Genomic DNA, 25,285 nt, shown 5'->3' with positions numbered 1-25,285 from the left:
GTCTTTGAATCGTTTGCAGATATCGGTTGTACTTTACTATGATACAAGTTAGCATAGCCCCGATCGACCTGAACTCCCTTAAGAAAATAAGCATTTTAAATGTTTTCTTGTCGTGTTGCGGACAGACCTGACAAAGAATGAATTCAGATATTTTACTAATCAGCACTACGATGTAGTTATTTTGGAATCCTTTCGATCTGTTTATTGCAATTTCTATGTGAACACACCATAAGCAGTGTTAGGGCATTAATAATGCTGCAATTAAGATACTGTAGCATTTTCAGTTGCTCTCTTATGGTACCATTGTTATGGAAAATGTAAAAATCTAATTAATCCTAATCTGCTGTTTGCTGGAGTGGATGTAGTACAGTATCGTACAAAAGTGAGTACACTCCTCACATTTTAGTAAATTTTTTAGCTTTTCATGTGACAACACTGAGGAAATGACACTTTGCTACAATGTAAAGTAGTGAGTGTTCAGCTTGTATAACAGTGTAAATTTGCTGTCCCCTCAAAATAACACATCACACAGCCATTAATGTCTAAACCGCTGGCAACAAAATGATTCTTCCCCAGCATCCCGTTTTTGGTCTAGGACAGGCCAGAGAAACTCGTCCTCTACCTACTGCACTTCCTCGTCCTCCTCTCAGATGTCTTGGACCTCTTCCTTCACTTCTCTCTGGATCCATTGTTCTAAAACTGAATGAACTGACTCTGGACCGATGATACATCATTTTTATTTTATATACATATTTATTTTTTATTATTTAGTTTATTTATTTACTTGTGTATATGTTGACTACCTCTGGGATGAACAGTGTTGTGTTGTCTAAAATAAAGAGAGTGCTGCTCTTTCTGCTTAGTTCATCAGATAGGACTTTGTTCTTTCTTCACAAACTTTTATTTTGAAGGTCTGGGAAGACGTGGTACCGGAAGCGCTTTTCCTTCCTTTGTCAGCACGCTAACGTGTTCGTGTGTTCCCGGAGTGAACTAGAGCCTGTATGTTTGGATAAACCTTCTTTTATACAGTCAGTGGGATAAACGTGTTAAAGTGGAAACTTTGGTTTCGCCTCAGACTCATCTCCTGTTAGCCACGAATGCTAACTGAAGTTAGCTTAGCTTGCTAGCTGGAAATAGACGGAACTCGGCCACACAGCGCTGGTTGGAGGAACTCTGAGTCCAAACTGTGTTTTTCATTTGTTTAAAATGTCTAAAGTCCAGATGCTGAGAGGTTTTATTGAGGAGGAACTCTGTCGTTCCAAAGAGGAGAACCAGAGACACAGGAAACTACTGGACGCTGTTTTCCAGCCTGAAGTCCGGTTACACAGAGCAGGTTTGTCCTCTTTACTGCAAACCTGCTGCTACTCTAAGCTGAAAGATATATTCATAGATTCGAACTTCTGGGATCAATAAGTCGTAAGCAGAAAGTGTTTAAAACACAATCAACGCCTCTTTACTGTCGTAGTTAAGTAGACAACAAGCTACAAGGACACTTTCACCTAAATGAGTCGTCCTACGAGCGGCACAAATAACGTTGGTCTCTACGTGCAGCCTGCTGAGACGAGAGCGCAGGGACCGTCTACAAATTGCAACACTGAAAATACATACTGCAGAAATATTCAATAACTTCACACTTACACAATGTAGTGCCCCCAAAATCACCTTACACATTCATGAAATACTGCTGGTTATACTACAACACTTAGTGTCGGGAAATAATACTTTTGCATAGCTAATATTAGGTAGGCCTATTTTTAATATTCAATAACTACACTGTTAAAGGCTGTATTGTCTCCAAAATCACCCCGCAAAATCATTGATGTCCTGCTTGAGATACTACAACACTTAGTTTGTAGAAATATTGTTTTGCATAATTTGGGGGAATTTTAAAATTCAATCAAATTCAGTAACTTCACTGTAGAACTATCATATATGCATTACTCCAAAATCTCATATAGCCCATGAAATAAGAGACAATAATCCAACATTATTAACATTAAGCAGCATTTACAGTACAAGAGGACCACAGCAGCAGTTCTGTGTGTATGTGTGTACGGAGGGGAGCAGAGTAGGTGAACTACTCAAGTTGACAAAGTTACGTTACAGAACGCTGAAATAAAACTGTAGTGTTTTGTCTGGAGATGCAGTGACAGAAACCAGCGGTGAGAAAACTATAAATCGCTATGGCGTTAGAAGACGCAGGCACCTTGGATATTTTACGATCAGGTAAAGCAACACTGAACACACCTTTTAGGGAGGAACAAGAGCCTCAGCTGTGAAGGAAAGGGGTGCGCTGGATTTATAAAACAAAACAAGTGTCGTTGTGAAACTATTATCGTTTTAGCTTAATTAACTTGTTTTTATAATTGGTGGAAGCAGATTCACACAACAGCTGCAGCATTTGTGAACTATCTTCCACTGTTTTTCACCAAAACATCTGACCGGCAGGGGTCCTCCCCCCAAAAACTTCAGCGTACAGTGAAATAATTGGGGATACTGTCAGAGAGAATTCCCCGGCGTTTACTGGTCTGGTCGGTGTGGGAACTGCTGTCTCTCCACAGATGGATGTCGAACACTCAAGCGAGAGTGTGAATTGTGAAGCTCATGATGTGCTAATTCATACAATAATAATACAATAACACAATAATAAAATCCGACACAGCCTACAGTATAGAGAACACAAATACACACACTGTAAGCAGAAACAAAAACAATATAGACATATTGACAAATAGTGCAGTGAGCAGAGTGCAAAGGATGCAGGAGTAAAATTATAATCGTTATTTATGTACATGTCGGAGGTGGACGTGATATGCAGGTACACATGCATGCATACATGTACACAGTGCGATGGAGCATAGTGCAAAGGAATAAATAAGTGTTATGAACTTGAAGTAGGTGGGTGCACAAGAATTGTTCTGACACTGAGTCAGAATCAGCTGTTTATCAGAGTGATGGCTGTTGGGAAGAAACTGTTAATGTGTCTGTTGGTTTTGGCGTACAGTGCTCTGTAGCGCCTAACAGAGGGGAGAAGCTGGAACAGGTTGTGTCCGGGGTGAGATGGATCTGCAGTTATTTTTCCTGCCCGTTTCCTGACTCTGGAAATGTATGGAGTGCAGGTTGGCACCAATTGGCCTCCGGATGAGGCCGATGACCGTTGTGTCGTCACCAAACTTCAGGAGTTTGACAGATGGGTCTCCTGAGGTGCAGATGTTGGTGTAGAGGGAGAAGAGCAGAGGGGAGAGCACACACCCCTGGGGGGCGCCAGTGCTAATAGTCCGGGTACTGAATGTGATGTTCCTCAGCCTCACCTGCTGACTCCTGTCAGTCAGGAAGTTTGTGATCCACTGACAGGTGGAGGCTGACACAGTGAGCTGGGTGAGTTTGGTGCTGAGGATGTCCGGGATGATGGTGTTGAACGCCGAGCTGAAGTCCACGAACAGGATCCTTGCATATGTCCCTGGAGAGTCGAGGTATTGCAGGATGTGATGCAGACCCAAGTTGACTGCATCCTCCACTGACCTGAACTGCAGGGGGACTGTTTGTTTGAAGTTGGAAGGTGACTGTTAGAATACAGTAACAGTTAATTCTTAGAAGTTGACGGATAACAGTAGGCCTGTGACAGATTCTCTATATTTTCAGACTCGATAGAAGCCCCAGTCACTCCACAAAGTTCCTATGAAGGCAGCAGCAGTGCACCGCCGGTGAAACAGAGGAGAAGGCTGGATGATCTGCAGCAGATGCTTCTTGAGAAAGAAATTGTTAGAGTGGAGGCTGAAACAAAGAAATTACCGACCAAACACGAAAAGCTGGAACTTGGAAAAACAAAAAATAGCGTTAGAAATACAGTTGCTCCAACAATAGATAAATAGGTCTTCTTCGCCTATTTCTGAAGAGAATGAGCGGTTCTTTGTAATTCTGTAATCAAGCCTAATGGCATGTGCATGATAAAAAAATGTTTATTATGCTAGTCTTTCCTTATGACTTATTTATTAATAGTTTACTACCAGCAAACAATTAGCAGAATTATTTTAAGTGAAGCAATAGTTTACATTTATAAGCATTAATAATGTGTGTACGGACTAGTCGTCCACAGACATCTTCATGCCCTGTATGGTCCACAGGGTCGACACCTTCCTCCGGCACGAGATGATGGTGTTGCCTAGGGAGAGGGATCTTCTCGGTGACACAGATGTTGTGGATGATGTGCACGCTGCTATTACGGTGCAGACTCGCTCAGGGTGCATCCACCTCTCCCCATGAAGACAATGAAACCTAGAAAAAATAGCCCTAGTTAATGATTACTGTAAAACCTAAACGTGTCACTTTTGGCGAGTTTGTTTATAGGCCTAGCCTATTTATATCGTTTTCAGTGATCTAGTGACAGCTCTATGATTTATGCCTGGTCTTAGTGAGAAGCAGTCTTAAGCCTAGATGGTGCAACTGGCGTGACTATTAGGTCAGACTTAGACTGTTGAGGTAAGACCTACTTACCTTAAGACCACATCACATCACTGACATCTTTGAGAATGGATCACTTATGCAACACTTCTGTGAAGACAGGTGACACTCCAGACCTTCTAGACTGACAAACTACTTGGACATACTTTATGCAGCAAAACTCATGACATGCCCACATAATCTTGTTTAATTAGGATTAATGCATAAACACATTCTATTGAAATCAACTATCTGGTAAAACAGTAATTTAAATGAGAAACCTTCCTCGCCTATGGTAAGTTCATCAGGCCTCAAACTCAGAAATTCTCTGTGCCGCAGGGCAAATTCCAGCTTCTGTTCAGCCACAGCAACTTCTGTTGGTTTGCATGTCCTAAGGGCATCAACCTTTAAAGATATAAGCGGTAAAACTCATCAGTTTTTGCTAACTTTTTGTTGTCAATACTATGACTGACAATTCTCCTGTCCGGGTACAGAAAGCTGTCAATGAAGTAGCCCACCTCATTCTGTATTAATACATATTTCTGACATAAGTAAAGTGGTTGTGTTTGGGGATTTTCTAAGCAAGTTTTTAAGTTCTTAGTGGTTCATGGTTCTACAAATTACAATGACTGATTAAATCAGTTTAGAGCATACATATACTGTATTTAAAGAATAGTAGTACCTTAGTACTTACTCTTGACAGTTGCTTGACATTGCTGCTGTTCTTCTCATGTGTGCTCTTCTGAAGATCTTTTTCAGTTTTTTTTTGAGCAGTGTAAAATTTGGAGCTGGCACTGTGAGGCTTTGTTCCATCTCTCTTTGCCCAACCCTCCTGTGATTGAGTGATGTCTATTGGTGCACCAAGGGAAGTTATGAGACATGATGTGTTCTCTGTATCTCCCTTGTAGAGAGCCATACATTTTCCTGACAAATGTCCCTGGCCTCAGTCACTTCTGCTTTTTCAGAATGAATGTTTTACAATTCCAAACCACCTATCCACATGGCATTTTGTGTCCCTTGTTTTATGTGGGCCGAAGGTAAAGTAAATGCTCCGTATTTGTGTAGCGCCTTTCTAGTCTTTGCGACCACTCAAAGCGCTTTTACACTACATCACATTCACACATATGCATACACTGAACCTAAGTGCTCAAATAGAAACTAACATTCATACACATTCATACACTGGTGGAACAGCCACCAGAGGCTATTCAGGGTTCAGTATCTTGCCCAAGTACACTTCGATATGCAGCCTGGAGAAGCCGGGGATTAACCCGCTGACCTTACGGGAAAACCGCTCTTCCTCCTGAGCATTTCCTTTCAAATTCCCCAACAGCAAACCACTCCAAAGGGGGAAAATGCCCGGGTAGTTCTCAAAAAGGACACCAAGAGTGCATAGCGAGAAGGATGGATTTTCCTCTTCTTGTGAGGTGTTGTCATCCTTTCCAAGCTCTCCCTTTACCTTCTCCAAGACTGTCTTGAACTTGTGTGTGAAGGAAGAGCTGTCAGCAATTGTTTGAGCATTTCTTCTTTCTTCATCATCTTCCTCCTGAACTAAGCGGCTGTCAGAAATTTTGCACCCTTTTCTTAAATCCTGGATGGCCTTCACGTCACGGAGAGATTTATCTTTCTTTTCCACAAAAAAGATACCAGCACCAACGGGGGACGAGGGAGGACGAATTAAACCTGCTTTCAGGGAATCTCTGATGTGGACTTCCATGGCCTCTCTTTCAGGACGTGATAGATTGTAGAGTCTACTGGACGGAAGTGGGGCATCAGGAAGAAGTTTAATCTCACAGTCATAGGGTCTGTGAGGCGGGAGTGACAATGCTAGATCTTTGCTAAAGACTTTTTAGGTCATGATATTTGCTGGGAACATTGAACAAGTCTGGAGGCTCAGAGTTGGATGGGGAGTCAGCGCCCTCTGCAGATGGTAGAGCGGATTGCAGACAAGTGGACAGACAGTGAGGACTCCAACCCATGATGACGGTTATGAAGTTTTAACCAAGGGTAACCTAAAATGATTGGAGTCTGAGGTGTGGAGATTAGTTTGAAAGAGATGCATTCGTTGTGATTACCTGACAGAACTAGCTTGAGGGGCTCTGTGGACTGGGTGACAGGGGCTAGGATATGACCATCTAAGGCCCGGGCTGTACAGGGCTCGGGAAGTGGCTCTAATGTGAAACCAGACTGAATGGCTAGATTTTTATCGATAAAGTTCCCCTCAGCGCCAGAATCGATCAGGGCCTGGAGAGGCAGAGTGAGCTGAGGTGTACACAAGGTGGCCGGGATTTGGAGATGAAGGGGATGGTTGGTGGGAGTAGGGTTCTGGCTCTTCAGTATGCCCACACCTAATAAGGAGCCGGACCGCTGGAATGGGCATGTGGCAATGAAGTGACCTCTTTTCTCGCAATAGAGGCACTCACCCGAGCTTAGCCGGTGGATACGTTCCTCAGGTGTCAGGTGGGATCAACCCAGCTGCATGGGATCAGGATCGGAACTGGATGTAGGCCTGGGCACAGGAGCTGAAAACTGGGGGGAGACGGCAGTGAGAGGGCATCGAGGCAGAAATAAGGATTAGATCGTTCCCTATGTCGTTCGTGCAGGCGGTTGTCTAGCCGAATGGACAGAGAAATTAAGGAATTCAGGCTAGTAGGGTCGTCACGTGAAGCTAGTTCAACCTTTATCCTTTCATTCAGCCCCTTCCTAAACACACCCTGTAATGCGTCATCGTATCATATTAATTCCTAACATGTGCATGCATTTTATTATCCACAGATGTCCAGCAGCTGCTGGTGAGTAAAGAAGAGGTTCTCCCTGAGCAGCAGCTGCTGTGGAGCCCCAGGCTGGACCAGGAGGACCCACCAGAGATGCCACGCGTTAAAGAGGAACAGGAGGAACTCTGGACCAGTCAGGAGGGAGAGCAGCTTCCAGAGCTGGAGGAGGCTGATATCACCAAGTTCCCATTCACTCCTGTCCCTTTGAAGACTGAAGAAGATGGTGAAGAGAAACCTCAGTCCTCAAAGCTTCATCAAAGCCAAACTGAAGGACCAGAACCAGCAAGGAACTTTAATCCAGACAGTCCTTTACAACCAGGTACTGATGACCAGACTTCACTCTCCTCTGAATCTGAGACTGATGACAGTTGTGATTGGGAGGAGACCAGGGAACCTCAGCCAGGTTTAAACCCTCTGCAAAACAATGAAGGACCTGTAAGTGATCAGGAATGTAACACTGGAGAAACATCTGTTAGCTCCTCTGAATGTGCTGCAAGATTTGGCCACAAGGATCATCTGCAGAACCACAACGGAACCCAAACAGGAGTGAAACCATTTATTTGCTCAGTTTGTGGTAAAAGATTCACAAGAAAGACACATCTGAGACAACACTCTAAAGTCCACACAGGGGAGAAACCATTTAGTTGCTCAGTTTGTGGTAAAAGATTCACACGAAAGGCACATCTGACACAACACTCTACAGTCCACACAGGGGAGAAACCATTTAGCTGCTCAGTTTGTGGTAAAAGATTCACAGAAAAGGGAACTCTGAGACAACACTCCAAAGTCCACACAGGGGAGAAACCATTTAGCTGTTCAGTTTGTGGTAAAAGATTCACACAAAAGGGAACTCTGAGACGACACTCTACAGTCCACACAGGGGAGAGACCATTTAGTTGCGCAGTTTGTGGTAAAAGATTCACACGAAAGGCACATCTGCGGCTACACTCTACAGTCCACACAGGGGAGAAACCATTTAGTTGCTCAGTTTGTGGTAAAAGATTCACAGAAAAGGGAACTCTGAGACAACACTCAAAAGTCCACACAGGAGAGAAACCGTTTAGCTGCTTAGTTTGTGGTAAGAGATTCATACAAAAGGCACATCTGGGACTACACTCTAAAGTCCACACAGGGGAGAAACCATTTAGTTGCTCAGTTTGTGGTAAAAGATTCACAGAAAAGGGAAATCTGAGACGACACTTTAAAGTCCACACAGGGGAGAAACCATTTAGCTGTTCAGTTTGTGGTAAAAGATTCACACAGAAGGGAACTCTGAGACGACACTCTGAAGTCCACACAGGGGAGAAACCATTTAGTTGCTCAATTTGTGGTAAAAGATTCACACAAAAGGCACATCTGGGACGACACTCTCCAGTCCACACAGGGGAGAAACCATTTAGTTGCTCAGTTTGTGGAAAAAGATTCACACAAAAGGGAACGCTGAGACAACACTCCAAAGTGCACACAGGGGAGAAACCATTTAGTTGCTCAATTTGTGGTGAAAGATTCATACGTAAGGGAATTCTTCGACAACACTCTAAAGTCCATATGTGAGAAACCATTTAGATCCAGTGTTTGTGGTAAAATATTCACTCGGCTCCACAGTGTCAAAAGCATGTGTGTGGGTGAGATCAACGTTGATCAGCTAAAAGCTTTGTTCAGCAACATTTTCCTGGCACCATGTTTGATATTAAATGTGTTCATTGTTTAAAAATGTGTTTTAAACGTTTTTTATGTTACCTAAACCCAAGGCCGGTTTAGTACCCCCAGGGTACCTCCTCCCATCCCTAACACCCACACTTTCAAAAACAAAGTTATTGACACTTAAACCACAGGCACCTGATGGACCCTTCGCCCCAGCAGACAGACTCCGTCAAACGCACAGACACACAAATGATGCTAAAGCCCACGTTAATTAGGTTATTTTCACTTCTAGCCAAGGCCAAGCTGGCATGTCAAATCACATACACATTGGTGAAAAGTTGATGACAAGTCCAGCTTAGCAGGCAGCAAGTATGCCTGACCAGTTCAATAAACCAAGTACTGCCATCTCACTCACACATCACAATACAATAAACAATGAATTCACTAGTAATTATGTAATATGACTGACTGAAGATACGTTATAACACAACTAGCAGCTATCCCATCATAATGAAGCCAATCAGTCAGTCGCCAATCTATACAGTGCACTGTGGCCTGCTTCCAATCATTAACTGGCCAGTCATCAAACTCACAAAACAGACAATCATAATGAGACTATGTACACAAAAGGCCTATTTCTCTCAAATATTGTTCACAAATCTGTGTTAGTGAGCACTTCTCCTTTGCTGAGATAATCCATCCACCTCACAGGTGTGGCATATCAAGATGCTGATCAGACCGCATGGGCTTTGCACAGATGTGCCTTAGGCTGGCCACAATAAAAGGCCTTAGGCTGGCCACAATAAAAGGCCACTTGAAAACGTGCTGTTCCATCACACAGCACAATGCCACAGATGTCGCAAGTTTTGAGGGAGTGTGCAATTGGCATGCTGACTGCAGGAATGTCCAACAGAGCTGTTGGGTCACAGTTGGTGCTGTGACTCTTGGGGGTTTTCCCTTTTTCCCCTGTGGTATCTGTGGGTGTGTCTAACACTTGGCAGGAAGCTGATCACCTGGTGAAGTTGCACACCTGCTGGGGATCCTCATCAGTTGCCGGCCTTAAGAAGTGGGGTTTCCTGAGATTTGTCGCCAGATTATTGACTCCCAGTTCTTCAAGTTACTCCGTTCCTTGTGAATAAACTCTTGACTTTAACTTGCCTCGGCTTGAGTGTCTGCACCCCAGTCCACAGTCATACTAAACCTGAATGTTCATTTCTCTACCATAAGCCATCTCCAAAGGTGTTTCAGAGAATTTGGCAGTACATCCAACCGGCCTCACAACCACAGACCACGTGTAACCACACCAGCCCAGGACCTTCACATCCAGCATCTTCACCTCCAAGATCGTCTGAGACCAGCCGCCTGGAGAGCTGCTTCAACAATCGGCTTCCATAACCAAAGAATGTTTGCACAAACTGTCAGGAACCGTCTCAGGGAAGCTCCTCTGCATGCTTGTCATCCTCATTGGGGTCTCAACCTGATGGCAACTTTGTGAGTTCAGCTCATGATGAATGGGGGCAAAAACAAAAGTGTTGCGTTTATAATTTTGTTCAGTATATGTACAGTATCTCACAAAAGTGAGTACACCCCTCACATTTTGGTAAATATTTGATTATATCTTTTCACGTGACAACATTGAAGAAATGACACTTTGCTACAATGTAAAGTAGTGAGTGTAACAGTGTAAATTTGCTGTCCCCTCAAAATAACATCACATACCCCTTAATGTATAAACCACTGGTATCAAAAGTGAGTACATCCCTAAGTGAAAATGTCCACATTGGCCCAATTAGCAATTTCCCTCCATGATGTCATTTGACTCGTTAGTTTTAGAAGGTCTGAAGGACCCTGAAACTGAGCTGCAGCACGGTGGCCAAGACCATACAGCGGTTCAACAGGACAGGTTCCACTCAGAACAGGCTTCGCCATGGTCGACTCAAGAAGTTGAGTGCACGTGCTCAGCGTCATATCCAGCGGTTGTCTTTGGGAAATAGACGTATGAGTGGTGCCAGCATTGCTGCAGAGGTCGAAGGGGTGGGGGGTCAGCCTGTCAGGGCTCAGACCGTACGCCACACACTGCATCAAACTGGTCTGCATGGCTGTCGTCCCAGAAGGAAGACTCTTCTAAACATGATGCACAAGAAAGCCCGCAAACAGTTTGCTGAAGACAAGCAGACTAATGACATGGATTACTGGAACCATGTCCTGTGGTCTGATGAGACCCACATAATCGTATTCGGTTGACATGGTGTCAAGCGTGTGTGGCGGCAACCAGGTGAGGAGTTCAAAGACGAGTGTGTCTTGCCTACAGTCCATCATGGTGGTAGGAGTGTCCTGGTCTGGGGCTGCATGAGTGCTGCCGCCACTGGGGAGGTACAGTACATTAAGTGAACCATGAATGCCAACATGTACTGTGACATATTGAAGCTGGGCAGGATCCCCTCCCTTTGGAGACTGGGCCGCAGGGCAGTATTCCAACATGATTACGACCCCAATCACACCTCCAAGACGACCACTGCCTCGTTAAAGAAGCTGAGGGTAAAGGTGATGGACTGGCCGAGCATGTCTCCAGACCTGAACCCTACTGAGCATCTGTGGGGCTCCTCAAATGGAAGGTGGAGGAGCGCAAGGTCTCTAACATCCACCAGCTCTGTGATGTCATCATGGAGGAGTGGAAGAGGACTCCAGTGGCAACCAGTGAAGCTCTGCTGAACTCCACGTCCAAGAGGGTTAAGGCTGTGCTGGAAAATAATGGTGACCACACAAAATATTGACACTTTGGGTCCAATTTGGACATTTTCACTTAGGGGTATACTCACTTTTGTTGCCAGTGGTTTAGACATTAATGGCTGTGTGATGTGTTATTTTGAGGGGACAGCAAATTTACACTGTTATACAAGCTGCACACTCACTACTTTACATTGTAGCAAAGTGTCATTTCTTCAGTGTTGTCACATGAACATGACATCTGGTTTATTAGAAATAAAAGAAGAGAAATTTGGACAAATGGAGGACCGCAGTTATTATTTAGCTTAAGAGCAGACAGAGCGTGTCGGCCACCATAGTTTCTCTTTTTCCTCCTTAAATCTTTATTGTAAAAAGTGTACATGGGACATAAAAAAGTATACTGAATTTTGATTCGTGCAAAATCATGTATTACATATACGTATTTTGTTACTATATAATTTGTAATATGGTTAGAATGGTTATTTTGCTGTGAGTGAACTAGATGCCTGTGTGTTGTTTATATGCTCTGATAATTATAATCCAACACATCTCTGTAGTAGCGTCCATGTTGATTCCACATTCAGACTTAAGAGTACATGAACACACACTGAAGTTGGAAGAAGGACTTGTAAAATGGGACCACCAGAGGAGCACCTGAATGCACTGTGAGCCGCTGGTTGCAATTTGCGACCCTCACCACTAGATGCCACTAAAACTTACACACTGAACCTTTAATGTACCGTACAGTCCAATACACCAAATAACCAAAAAATGATTCTGCCCCAACATCCTGTTATGGTCTGGGTCAGACCAGAGAGTCCTCCTCCAGCTCTTATTCTCCCTGAAACTGAATGAACTGACTCGGGCCCTTTTATTCATCTGTTGACGTTTCTGATTGGTTTGTGATCAATTATGAATCTTTGTGTTTCCGCCTTGGAAGAAGTGAGCTAACTGAGCTCAACCTGTTCTGACTTGAGTGAATGTTAGTGCTTTCTAAATGACCACATGGTGTAGGCAATGATAAAAGAAGAGATTTGTGTGTAGAGTTTTGCAGAGACAGTTCAACAAATCAAACTAGTCTATTAATAATGTAATTTATTTAGAAGTTGCAGTCACACCTTTCACTGTATACTGGTGATTTCTAGTTACATCAGATCAGATACAAGAAAAGTACCAATACAAAAAAAAATACTTTATTACAGGTAAAAGCACTGCATCAGTAAAATGTATTTAAAGTATTAGATGTAACTCCAGCTGTCAAATAAAGGTAGTTTAAAAAGGACTATACTGTTAACTAGCAGAAAATAGAAACACTTACTTAAGTACAAGTATTTGAGGTTCTTTTACTTTACTTGATAAATTAATTGCCAACTATTTTGATGATTGAAGTCATTTTTGGTGTAAAAACATTTAATTGTTTCAGCTTCTCTCATGAAGATTTGCAGCTTTTCCTCTGAATGATTGTAATAACTGATGTTTGTTAATAACGTTGAGCTTTGGACTGTTGGTCGGACACAACAAGCGTTGTGAAGGTGTCACTTTGGGCTCTGGGTAACTGTGATGGCAGAATCTTTACAAACCAAACAATCAATTGATTCATGGAGAAAATAATCAGCACGTTGATCCAGGATCAAAGTAATGCCAGTACAATCTGACACTGAACAATGAGGCGCTTCAAGCGTAGCTGCTGCCATCTTGTGGTGCTTTTATGTTTGGCTGAGATAAAACACACAGATACTCCCACAGTGATTGTTAACAGGGCGATAACACTTCAGATTAACAAGATTGTCTTTAAAACACATCTGAATGCAAAAAATATCAAAATAAAATGAAGTCATTTGTTTTTTATTGAAACTTGTTTCAGAGCCAATGTTTCCTTTCTCAGTTTTGTTTTTGTTTTGAATGCCAGAATGTTATGTCACTGTTCGAGCCCCATACCTTAATTGTTATTGTAAATGAATACTCAGCTCTAGCCAGAGCTTGATCAGTACGCATCATTAAGTACCACTGTTATTAATTGTGTCCAGGAAGTGCACAAATGCTGCTTCATGTTACAGTAGTGAAGTCATGATGTATTTTCTTAAGATCAAGCGACAGACAATATCTTCATATGATATATCTTGTGTGAAAAGCTGAATGGCATTCATAAGGTGGTTGGTTTAATGTTTTAGTGTTTCTGTTTGATGTTGTTGATCAGGGACCCCACAGTTTTTGTTTATGTATTTACAAAATCAATTTCATTCATCTACCGAGTTTATATTCGGCTCCACTGTTATTCCTTTTTATGCAAGATATCTTACATCTTCTGTGCTTTCTGTGTCTGAGTCATCTCTGCAGCTCTGCTTGGTCATGCCTTGCTTTGTGCTTTACCTGCCTGCTAACCAGTGTCTCCTGTGCTTCAGGATCATCACCTGCCTGCCTCCTGTTTGCTCCTGGCCAGTCTAACAGCTCCACTAACCTCCATCGCCTTCAGCCACGCCACCTACAGCGCCATCATTCATTCACCCCATTACCTCTCTGGTTTGCTGTAACATACTTTTTATTCTACTACAACTCTCTGTCTGAGTTCTGAGTTTAGGTCCAACCTGTTCATGAAAGTAACAGTTAGATAACTAGATTAAAGAAAAAGACAATTTTTGGAATAACTTCCCTTAAGATGTATTTAGTTTAATGGGTGGAACTAAATTTCTGCTAAAATTTGTCTTCAAAACTGATAAATTATCTGTAAAGTAATCACATTTCATTGAAAAGCTCTGCTGGCCTGAAAACTGATTCACAGACACAATCTTTCACCAACTGATTACTACTTTTAAATATTAAATGTAAAAATAAATACTATATCATGGGAAATTAGTTGACAATGGTTAGTATTGTATTGGTTAAACAATGCAGATGGGCAGTTACTAACATAATGAATGATTACATGATATGATAATGACATGATAACGTGCTGCATCGTCTCAGAGGTTCGTTAGTTGAGGTTTCAATGATCAGTTCTTTAATAGTCATATATTCCTTGGAGAAGTTGACTTTACCAAGAATAAATGTTCATACATTAGGAATTATATACAAGCTGGAACTCTCGTCCCCTGGGAAGAGTCTTTTGAGCTTTGCTTTATGGAGAAATTAACTGACAGAAATCAAATGTTGTCTTATCAAAAAAGACCTTTAAAAGAGATATTAAGAATTGATATTGAATTTACATTATCTGTGAAGTGAAGAAGAAACAATCCATCAAATGTTTTATCGTCTGTATGTTGTAGGATGGTCAACACTGTATAAGAAGGGAAACTGGGCAAACAATTCAATTGCAGGATAAAGACATTTTTATATGTTTTGAAGGTACTGAGGTGGAAATAAGATCTTCTTGTCTTTAGTTTTATTATTGGGAAAATGCCACATTCACAAGAAGAGATGAACAGACTCCAAACCAAACCAAAAAGATCTGCATAAAAATGGCACTACAATAAAAAACCTAAGAATAAGAAGGCAATTAAAACCTTTTATGTGTTTGATTATTTTCTGATGGACCGATGATACAGAAGATTTATTTATCATTATTACGTTTATTTATTTACTTGTATATGTTGACTACCTCTGGGATGAACAGTGTTGTGTTGTCTAAAATAAAGAGAGTGCTGCTCTTTCTGCTTCTTAGTTCATCAGATAGGACTTTGTTCTTTCTTCAAAAACTTTTATTTTGAAGGTGTGGGAAGACGTGGTACCGGAAGCGCTTTTCCTTCCTTTGTCAGCACGCTAACGTGTTCGTGTGTTCCCGGAGTGAACTAGAGCCTGTATGTTTGGATAAACCTTCTTTTATACAGTCAGTGGGATAAACGTGTTAAAGTGGAAACTTTGGTTTCACCTTTCATCTCCTGTTAGCCACGAATGCTAACTGAAGTTAGCTTAGCTTGCTAGCTGGAAATAGACGGAACTCGGCCACACAGCGCTGGTTGGAGGAACTCTTGAGTCCAAACTGTGTTTTTCATTTGTTTAAAATGTCTAAAGTCCAGATGCTGAGAGGTTTTATCAACCAGCGACTAACTGCGGCTGCTGAAGAGATATTTGGGCTGTTTGAAAGAACGATATCAGAGTACGAGGAGGAACTCTGTCGTTCCAAAGAGGAGAACCAGAGACACAGGAAACTACTGGACGCTGTTTTCCAGCCTGAAGTCCGGTTACACAGAGCAGGTTTGTCCTCTTTACTGCTTATTCTCACTGCAGACTGAAAGTTATGGCGAGATGAAGTTTCAGGAGGCATATAAGTTTTCCATCCTATTGGTTCACTCGGCTGTCGGCAGCTACCAGCGGCACTTCCGGTGGCAGCTTGAGATGCCGTAGATTTGTTTGTGTCCGTCAGGTCGCCACGGATTTACCGTGAGATGCCGCGGCACCTTTCGCCTTTATGTGGTATTTCCGGTGGCAACCTGAGATGCCACAGATTAACCGGGGCTGCGTTTTTAATTTTGCCGTTTAAAGAAAGACATAAATTAAAAAAAACGAGACAGGGGGGTCAGGTGACCCGGAATTAATATTAAACAGGACTATATTAAAATAAAAGCCAAGCTTGTAGTCATTCTGTAACATTATACAAGCACTAACGTTATACCAGGGTAAAGTTAGAAGAAAAATATCAATCATTCAGTAAACCAAGAGAAATATGTTAGCAACAGTTGTTGATTATGCAATATATAATATTGTGCTTTTATTCATGTAAACAGCAAGAGTCACGTTTAATGAACACATTGTTTGGTGCAATACAGTCAGTGTTGGGGTAGTTACTCAAAAAATGTAATGGATTACACATTACTAGTTACTTTTTTTAAAGGAACTCACTGCTGAAAGTAACTAGTTACACTACTAGTTACATTACTTTTGGATTACTGCGTAACATCACATGTGATCCTCAATAACACTATAAAGTTACACCTCACACATGCCCAGATCAACACAAATCCTTATTATAACGAGGACATACACAGGATCTCTCTTTTATGCTTTTTAATACAACAAAGCTGACAACAAAGTTGTGAACATCAGCCCAACATTTGTCAAGAGAAGAACAAGGCTACAGTACTACAGACTGTGATTCTGAATTTAATAAATTCTGAATTTTAATAGCATTCTCAATGAAAAGTTCAGGACATCTGTCCATGTACTGAATACGAGGACGTGGGTCATACAGCAAAACAACTACCCTCAGCACACAAGTTGTTCTACCAAAAAAAGGGTTAAAGAAGATTAAAGTGAATGTTTTGGAACGGTCAAAGTTCTGACCTTAAAATGATCGAAGGGTGTGGAAGTTAGCAGCTCATGTGAGGAAACCCACCAACAGGAGGGGTCACACCAGATCCTGTAAGCAAAGGTTCACATACTTTTACCACTCGCAGATATGCAACATTGGATAATTTTTTTCAATGAAGAAATGATTATTTGTGGAATTTTGATGTTGTTGATCTGAGTATGTTTTAGGTTATATTTGTGCAGAAATACAGAAAATTCTAAAAGGTTCAGAAACTTCGAGCACCACTGTATAGCATATTTCCAATGGCAATAATAAACGCCATAATATTATGAATTAACATAAATGTACAAGCTATGGCTGCAGAACATTGACTGTGAAGCCAATGGGTCTACAGGTCTGTAGAGAGTCCAAAAACATATTTAAACTATCAACAAACAGGCTGTCGACTCTGAGAATGTCTTTGGACGTCAGTCAGGTCTGTGAGGCCATATTTTAAATGTTCTGCCTGATATTGTACAGCAGTATGCTTAAATCTTTTCATTTCAAGAAAATATATAAAAGTTAAAAAGCAAAAAAACAAAACAAACTACCATGGCATGTGGCGTCCTTAATTTCTTATTGTGTCCCTCAAAGTATTGACCACATACTCCACCCCTGATTTTGAAAGACGTAAAGCTTCCTCTTTGCAAATGCTGACCACGCAGTTTACACCTGATCATCAGTCAGGCCCAGAGTGCTGACTTTGTAAGTGCGGGCATACTTGCCGAGGCCCAGCAGGTCTTAGTGCTGGCAGCTTTTCTGCACAGGTAACTTCAGCCTTTTCAAGGTTTTCCTCATCTCTGTGTTTTCTGAATAATATATACACCCATAAATACCAATTTGTTTTTACTCATAGAACGAAGAGCTGCTTTCATAACAGCTTAGTCCTGAGTTTTTCCCCTGTGAAAGTATGAATGTTGTTAACTGTTTAACACTAATTCATGGAGGGAGGATCTGCTCTAAAATGTTACCAAATTTGTGGGATTACAGAGGACAACATGAGGATGCCAATGACAATGGTGAACAGTTGGATTTGGTGAAAGGTCCAAGTTCAAATAAAAAGCCAAAATAGTCTTTGTTTTTTGTTTGCATTTGTTAGCATACTATTGTACAATATCAGCCAGAACAATATATGTAATATGGCCTCACAGATCTGACGTCCCGAGAAGACATTCTCAGCGTTGACAGCCTGTTTTTTTTAAATAATTTAATTTTCTGTTGGCAAGGGCGTCACTTTGTGTTGAGTGGTGGGGACATGAGGGCTCAGATAAGGGCTGTGACAATGCACAATATTGGGTTCAAGAGAACAAGACGAGAAGTTACTTTAACACTATTTTTCTTCAATGATGAAATATTTCATATGTGACATTTTGTGCATAAAAATTAGGGATGCACCGAATGTTCGGCCACCGAAATGAATTGTCTGAAAATAGCAAACAAAGCACTTTCGATGTTCAGCCTAATAAGTCAAAAACCAACAAAAATCACAGTTTGCAGAAACTGTTATGATGAATTGTCTCCTAGCAAATCCACTCCATCTGTGGCTGACTTCTTAGAAAAGGCGACAAACGATCTGACCTGCTTTGAGTGTTTTTCACTTGTTAAGCTAGCCGCATCTACATTTGGAGTGAACACGTATTCAAGCCTTTATGGTAAATCTACTGAAACAGCCCAGAGCGAGCTGACAGGCAGGTTTCCCGACTTTATGCTGTCAGTTTCTCTCTTTACAAAGACAAGTGTTGCAGTATGAGAGTCCTGCCTGAAGAGAGGCTGTGAGATCTTCATGTTACGCCGTACGAGAACCACATACAACATTATCTATCAAATTGGGTCTGACTTGAATTTAGCACAAGGATACACATGTGACAACGTCCGGTTTTCAAAATAAGGGGTCTATACAGTATAATTATAATAATAATAATAATAATAAATTTAATTTGTAATGCACTTTATATTTAAGCAAATCCCAAAGTGCTACATGATAAAACAGGTAAAGTGCTAAAAATAAAAATACATAGAGAGCGTAACAAATAAAAACAAACAATAAGGCAAAGGAAAATGGCAAGAGTTCAATCAAAAGCTCTCCTATAAAGGTGGGTTTTAAGGCCACGTTTAAAAGCATCCGCAGTCTGTGGTGTCCTCAGGTAGTCAGGGAGAGTCATTCCACAGACTGGGAGCAGCTGAGCAGAAAGCCCAATCTCTCATTATACGGAGCTTGGTTCTGGGAGGTTTCAGGAGATGTACTGAGGCAGATTGGAGGGCACGTATGGAGGTCTGTGGGGTGAGGAGTTCCTTGAGGTAGGAGGGGGCTTCACCATGGATGCACTGGTGGGTAAGGAGAGAGACCTTGTACTCAATCCTGAGTGAGACAGGAAGCCAGTGGAGTGATTTGAGGATGGGGGTGATGTGGTCATGTTTGCGCACCCTCAACAGGATCCTAGCAGCGCTGTTCTGGATGTACTGCAACTTCTGAAGGCTTATATCAGGGATCCCGGCGAGAAGCGCTTTGTAGTTGTCCAGCCTGGAGGAGACAAGCTTTTCCGCATCTGCAGGAGTGAGTGTGGGACGGAGTTTGGCGATGTCCCTGAGGTGGAAGAAGGAGGTCTTGCACAGATGTTTTGATGTGAGTCTCAAAGGTCAGATGAGAGTCCATTTTAACACCCAGGTTGGTGGCTGATGTTGAAAGTGGAATGAGAGAAGGTGATGCTGGTGATGTCAGATGACCGAACACCACAGGTGACGTTGTTTGTCAGGGATTTAGCCTCTCCCAAGGCGACATGCTCAGTTCTCCCGGTGAGGTAGGATCATAGGCACGGTCAGAAAGACCGATAGTGGAACGTAGATGGTGAAGGAGGATGTTGTGGTCCACTGTGTCGAATGCTGCAAGCAAGTCCAGAATGATGGGAAGAGATGGGGAGCCAGCGTCTGCAGTCATCAGCAGGTCATTTGTGACCCTGACCAGGGCTGTGGCCAGGCCGGAAACCAAACTGAAGTTTTGTTTTAGATGGTCCTGAAGCTGTGCGGCAACTACTTTTTCTGGCACCTTGGAAAGGAATGGAAGATTGGAGATGGGCCTGTAATTGGCAAAGACTTCTAGGTCTAGGGTGGGTTTTCGAGAAGTAGCCTGATGACAGCGGTTTTCAGTGTTGATGGAACATGGCCAGCCTGGAGGGAGTGGTTAATGACCTTCGTGATGAGGGGAGTGGTTAATGACCTTCGTGATGAGGGGAGGTTGGATTTTACCAGGGCTGTGGGGAAGGGGTCCAGGGCACAAGTGGACAGTTTCATCTTTTTGATGATGTCCTCAACCTCTCGCTGTGAGATGACAAAAAACACAGCAGAGAGGTTGGGAAAACCCAGGCTGTGGGTCGGCAGTCGGGACAGGCAGTGTGGAGATACTAGATAGCAGGGAGCGGATGGTGTCTCCTTTTTTTTCTGAAAAAAGTGATGAAATTGTTGCACCTCTCTTCTGTGGCTTCTGAAAGAGAGTGAGTTTGCGGTTTGAGGATGTCCTGTATGGTGGCGAAAAGTTGTTTGGAGTTGCCAGGACTGTTGTTGATAATGTTGGAATAGAACTGTGAACGTGCATCTCTCAAGGACCTTGCATAGGACTTCTAATGTTCTCGGTAGGCCTGCCTATGAACAGTGAGTCCTGAGGCCTTGAGGCTCCGCTCAAGGCCACGCCCTGCTGTTTTCATTTGCTGGAGTTCGTAGGTGTACCAGGGGGCTGAGCATAAGAAGCTGACAGTTCTAGTTTTGACAGGTGTGTGGAGATCGAGGAGACTGCATAGAGATTTGTTGTTGAAGTCAACCGACTCAGTGACTGTGGAGAAATCAGCAGAGGAGAGATGTTGGAGGTCTATGGTCAAGGTGTCCGGGTTGATCTTTTTCAGATCCCTATAGCAGATTCGACGCTTGTTTTTGGTGTGTGAGGAAAGGAGTGGCAGCTCCATTGAGATGGCCTTGAGGACAGACACACCCAGATCATATGCCAGAAGGTTGCTAATAGGGGCAAAGTTTGAAATGACCAGGTCCAGTATGTGCCCCCTGGAGTGTGTGCATGTTGTTGGAGGTTGAGGCAGTCCAGTAGTTGCAGAAACTCAACTGCAAAGTGGCAGTAGGGGTTGTCTTCATGAATATTAATATCTCCAAGTATAATAATGTTGTCAGAGGTGGTGCAGAGTGTTGTGAGAAGGTCATGTATCTCTGAGATGAAAACTGAGTTGGGTCTGGGGGGCCGGTACATGAGGAGCATTGTCAGGGGGAAGCGGGGTTTATATTTAAATGCTAGGCATTCAAATGAGGACAGTGTAGGCAAGGGGAGGGGGAATAGCTGGAAGTTCTGTCGGTGTATGACAGCTAGGCTGCCACCATGACCAGTGCTGCGGGCTCTCTCCAGGTAGCTGTAACCAGGTGGACAAACTTCATTAAATGCTGAGTAAACCCCTGGCTGGTGCCATGTTTCTGTCAGGCACATGAAGTCTAATCCCTTGTCCGTGATGTGGTCCTGTTTGAAGGATGCTTTATTTGTGAGGGATTGTGTAATGAAAAGTTCTATTTTGAGTGTTGATGGTGTGGTGAATCTCTGTAGAGGCCGTAGTACACTGGAATCCACTCCACGTTTTCTGGCCTGACTTGTGTAAAGAGATCTCGTGGTTTTTTCTGTGGTGCTCAGCTGATGACGTGGCAGATGTGCGACAGTGGTCCAGATGGATGGAATGTTTGAAGCAGGCTGGCCAGGCTGATGGTAAACAAACTTTCAATGGGAACTTGGATGTAATGCGGACGGCGATTAAGTCCAAGTTCTTTGATGGCTACAGTGCACATTGGAATGAAGCAGTTGTTGAGATGTAGCAGCTGTGGGATAGAGTACTTGACTGCAGAGGTATCGTTAAGGCAAAACCGGACCGTTCAATTTCGTATCAATCCATGCAAAAAAGAAACACTGTTCAGAACGAGAAAACGGCAGAGAAGTGGCGAACAACAAACGCCAGCGTCCTCTCCACTCATCAAACGTCAAAGATCCATCAAAGATGGAAATAAGATTAATTGGATTATATTCACAGAAAGTATAAAACATATTACATATGTACATTTAAAGTAAATGGACACATGTAATTTACTTTACCGGACCCTCTCGGGCCTCAGACCCGCACACTATAGTCTCCCCAAATCCTGTAGGAAACACTGAGGAAAAAGCACATTTTGACCATTTAATTTATGAAATGGTAAAAAAAGCCAAAAATGTGAATTTACTTGTTTGGTATTCGGCAATTTTTTTCATTATATTCGGTTTCGGCTTTGGCCAAGAATTTTAATTTCGGTGCACAGTATGCTTATAGTTTGTTTTAGTTTAAGTAACTTCCAAATATGTTTTAGAAAATGTGCAGTGATTTTCTCCATGTTTAATAGTGATATCAGTGGGTAAAATTACTATTTTCCTAAAACATGTGCCTATATTTCATTATTCTCCACAGACGTCCAGCAGCTGTTTGTGAGTAAAGAAGAGGTTCCCCCTGAGCAGCAGCAGCAGCAGTGGAGCCCCAGGCTGGACCAGGAGGACCCACCAGAGTCGCCACACATTAAAGAGGAACAGGAGGATCTCTGGAGTAGTCAGGAGGGAGAGCAGCTTCCAGGACTGGAGGAGGCTGAGGCAGAGTTCCCATTCACTCCTGTCCCTGTGAACAGTGAAGAAAATGAAGAGAATCAGGATTTGAAAACAGAAGCTGATGGAGAGGACTGTGGAGGACCAGAACCAGCCTGGAACATTAATCCAGATAGTCCTTCACAACCAGCTACTCATGACCAGACTTCACTCTCTTCTGAACCTGAGAATAATGACAGTTGTGATTGGGAGGAGAATTGGGGGGAACATCTGCAGAAACACAATGGATCCCAAACAGTTGTGAAACCATTTAGTTGCTCAGTGCTGGTGAGTAAAGAAGAGGTTCCCACTGAGCAGCAGCAGTGGAGCCCCAGGCTGGACCAGGAGGACCCACCAGAGCCGCCACACATTAAAGAGGAACAGGAGGAACTTTGGACCAGTCAGGAGGGAGAGCAGCTTCCAGGACTGGAGGAGGCTGATATCATTGCGTTCACATTCACTCCTGTCCCTGTGAAGAGTGACGATGATGAAGAGAATCCGCATCAGCATTTGAAAACAGAAACTGAAGGAGAGGACTGTGGAGGACCAGAATCTGCCAGGAACTTTAATCCAGACAGTCCTTTACAACCAGATACTCATGACCAGACTTCACTCTCCTCTGAACCTGAGACTGATTACAGTTGTGATTGGGAGACCAGGGAACCTCAGCCAGGTTTAAACCCTCTGCAAAACAATGAAGTACCTGTAAGTGATCAGGAATGTAACACTGGAGAAACATCAGTTAGCTCCTCTGAATGTGCTGCAAGATTTGGCCACAAGGATCATCTGCTGAACCACAATGAAACCCAAACAGGAGTGAAACCATTTAGTTGCTCAGTTTGTGGTAAAAGATACAGCCGGAAGAAATCCTTAAAGACTCATATGAGACTCCATTCAGAAGAAAAAGTTTTCAGCTGCTCTGTTTGTAAAAAAACGTTTCCATTGAGAATAAATGTTGTGACTCACATGAGAGTCCACACAGGGGAGAAACCATTTAGCTGCTCAGTTTGTGGTAAAAGATTCACACAAAAGGGAACTCTGAGACAACACTCCAGAGTCCACACAGGGGAGAAACCGTTTAGCTGCTCAGTTTGTGGTAAAAGATTTGCACAAAAGGGAACTCTGAGCCTGCACTTTAAAGTCCACACAGGGGAGAAACCATTTAGCTGCTCAGTTTGTGGTAAAAGATTCACAGAAAAGGGAACTTTGAGACGACACTCTACAGTCCACACAGGGGAGAAACCATTTAGTTGCTCAGTTTGTGGTAAAAGATTCACACGAAAGGGAGTTCTGAGACAACACTCTGCAGTCCACACAGGAGAAACCATTTAGTTCCAGTGTTTGTGGTAAAAGTTTAAGTTTCATTTAAAGGATAGGTTCAGATTTTTCAAGCTGGTCTTCATAATAATAAAATAATAGTGTTGCATTCACAAGTTTGATCAGTGTAGACTCTAAAGCTGTCATATAAATGCAGTATTTTCATTTTATTCTACTTAACAATTGTACTCTGCTATAATTCCGAAGAAAAAGTTGTGCATATGACATCTATAGTTGTACTGGTTACTTTGTAGGTTAAAATTTTAAATTAAAGACACACATGTATAAATCCCAGTACATTGTTAATGATTTAAACCGTGTACATGTGAAGTGTAATGTTTTGTGTGGCACAAATACAAACAATATTATTAAATTATTAAATATGTAAATTATGAAAAGTAATCACTATTATGGGAAATTAGTTGATATTTGTTAGTATTATATTGGTAAACAACTTGTTAATGCTGATGGGCAGTTACTAACTTATAATGAATTCCTTTCCACATTCAGGTTACCAGTTACACCAAAAGAATTTGCACTGGGTTATGATGCTTTACCAAGGAACGTGCTGCATCGTCTCAGAGGTTCGTTAGTCGAGGTTTCAATGATCAGTTCTTTAATAGTCATATATTCCTTGAAGAAGTTGACATTACTAAGAATAAATGTTCAAATAAATACATTAGGAATTATATACAAGCTGGAACTCTCGTCCCCTGGTGGTTACCTTTTACGTACTGGACTTAAATTTGTTTTTGGGACTGCCAACAATACCTCCCAGAGCTATGTACTCTGAAAGCCGTCTTTTGCCAAATGGTAGCAGGCAAGGTCTATGTGTCATCAGTAGAGCCTGACCAATTTATTGTTTTGCAGATATTATTGGCCAATATAAGCTACTTGCAGATATATCTGCATCGGCCAATATAAGACTATTAAAAAAGGGAAACAGAGAGTCTAATCCTTCCCTTATGTCATGAGTGTTCCGTAGTTTGCCCACCAGAGGGCGCTCTGCAGCTCCTCTGTAACAGAAATGCAGCACCACAGAACAAAACATCAGCTGACCGCAGTCTACCGGAGCTCAGAGACGGTGTTCTGTCGATTTTTGCTACCTATCGAGATGTGCTACTTAGCGGTTCTGCGCATGCGTATGACCCACAAGCGCGGTCTGTTTCCACGCCCATAAATCTGTGCAACCTTGCTGTTGGGAATGCTGTCGAGAAAGTGGCTGATTAGTCAATCTCTGTCAGTAATATCAAAAAAAATCATTATTAGTCCATCAGAATACGCTACCCCTGATAAATTAAATAAAGATGGCATAATATAGTGTTTCAACATGCTCCCTATCTCCGTACAGATGGCGTGAGTAGTGGTGCAATATAACATGACTCTGTCGTGGGAGCATTATTTGATGGGGGATATTGGTGTATAAGAATACGCTACCCCTGAAATGATGTTACA

The 25,285-nt window shown here is 42.4% G+C and overlaps 2 protein-coding genes across 3 annotated transcripts in view; both read left to right on the top strand.

The window, feature by feature from the left end:
* Positions 1-8,907, top strand: part of LOC119907215 (zinc finger protein 135-like) — a 33,613-nt gene extending 24,706 nt beyond the window's left edge. The window contains exon 6 of the mRNA XM_038724920.1: positions 7,216-8,907. Within this exon, the coding sequence (XP_038580848.1) occupies positions 7,216-8,768 (1,553 nt within the window). The 3' untranslated portion in view covers positions 8,769-8,907. The remainder of the gene's footprint in view (positions 1-7,215) is intronic.
* Positions 933-24,219, top strand: LOC119907219 (zinc finger protein 391-like). Of its 2 annotated transcripts, XM_038724927.1 has the most exons (3): positions 933-1,231; positions 15,609-15,776; positions 22,347-24,219. In XM_038724927.1, exons 1-3 carry the CDS (start codon positions 1,207-1,209, stop codon positions 23,843-23,845), a joined length of 1,692 nt encoding a protein of 563 aa, XP_038580855.1. In that variant the 5' UTR covers positions 933-1,206; the 3' UTR covers positions 23,846-24,219. The 2 variants fall into 2 exon arrangements, with proteins under 2 accessions (XP_038580855.1, XP_038580854.1); XM_038724926.1 differs by lacking the exon at positions 933-1,231 and having other exon boundaries at positions 15,096-15,776.
* The last annotated feature ends 1,066 nt before the right edge of the window (positions 24,220-25,285 follow it).

This window comes from Micropterus salmoides, unplaced genomic scaffold, assembly GCF_014851395.1.
Source record: "Micropterus salmoides isolate LMB-PRFRI ecotype aquatic unplaced genomic scaffold, ASM1485139v1 Ms_hic_scaffold_17, whole genome shotgun sequence".
Lineage (NCBI taxonomy): Eukaryota > Metazoa > Chordata > Actinopteri > Centrarchiformes > Centrarchidae > Micropterus > Micropterus salmoides.
This window is presented reverse-complemented; position numbering and strand designations above follow the sequence as displayed.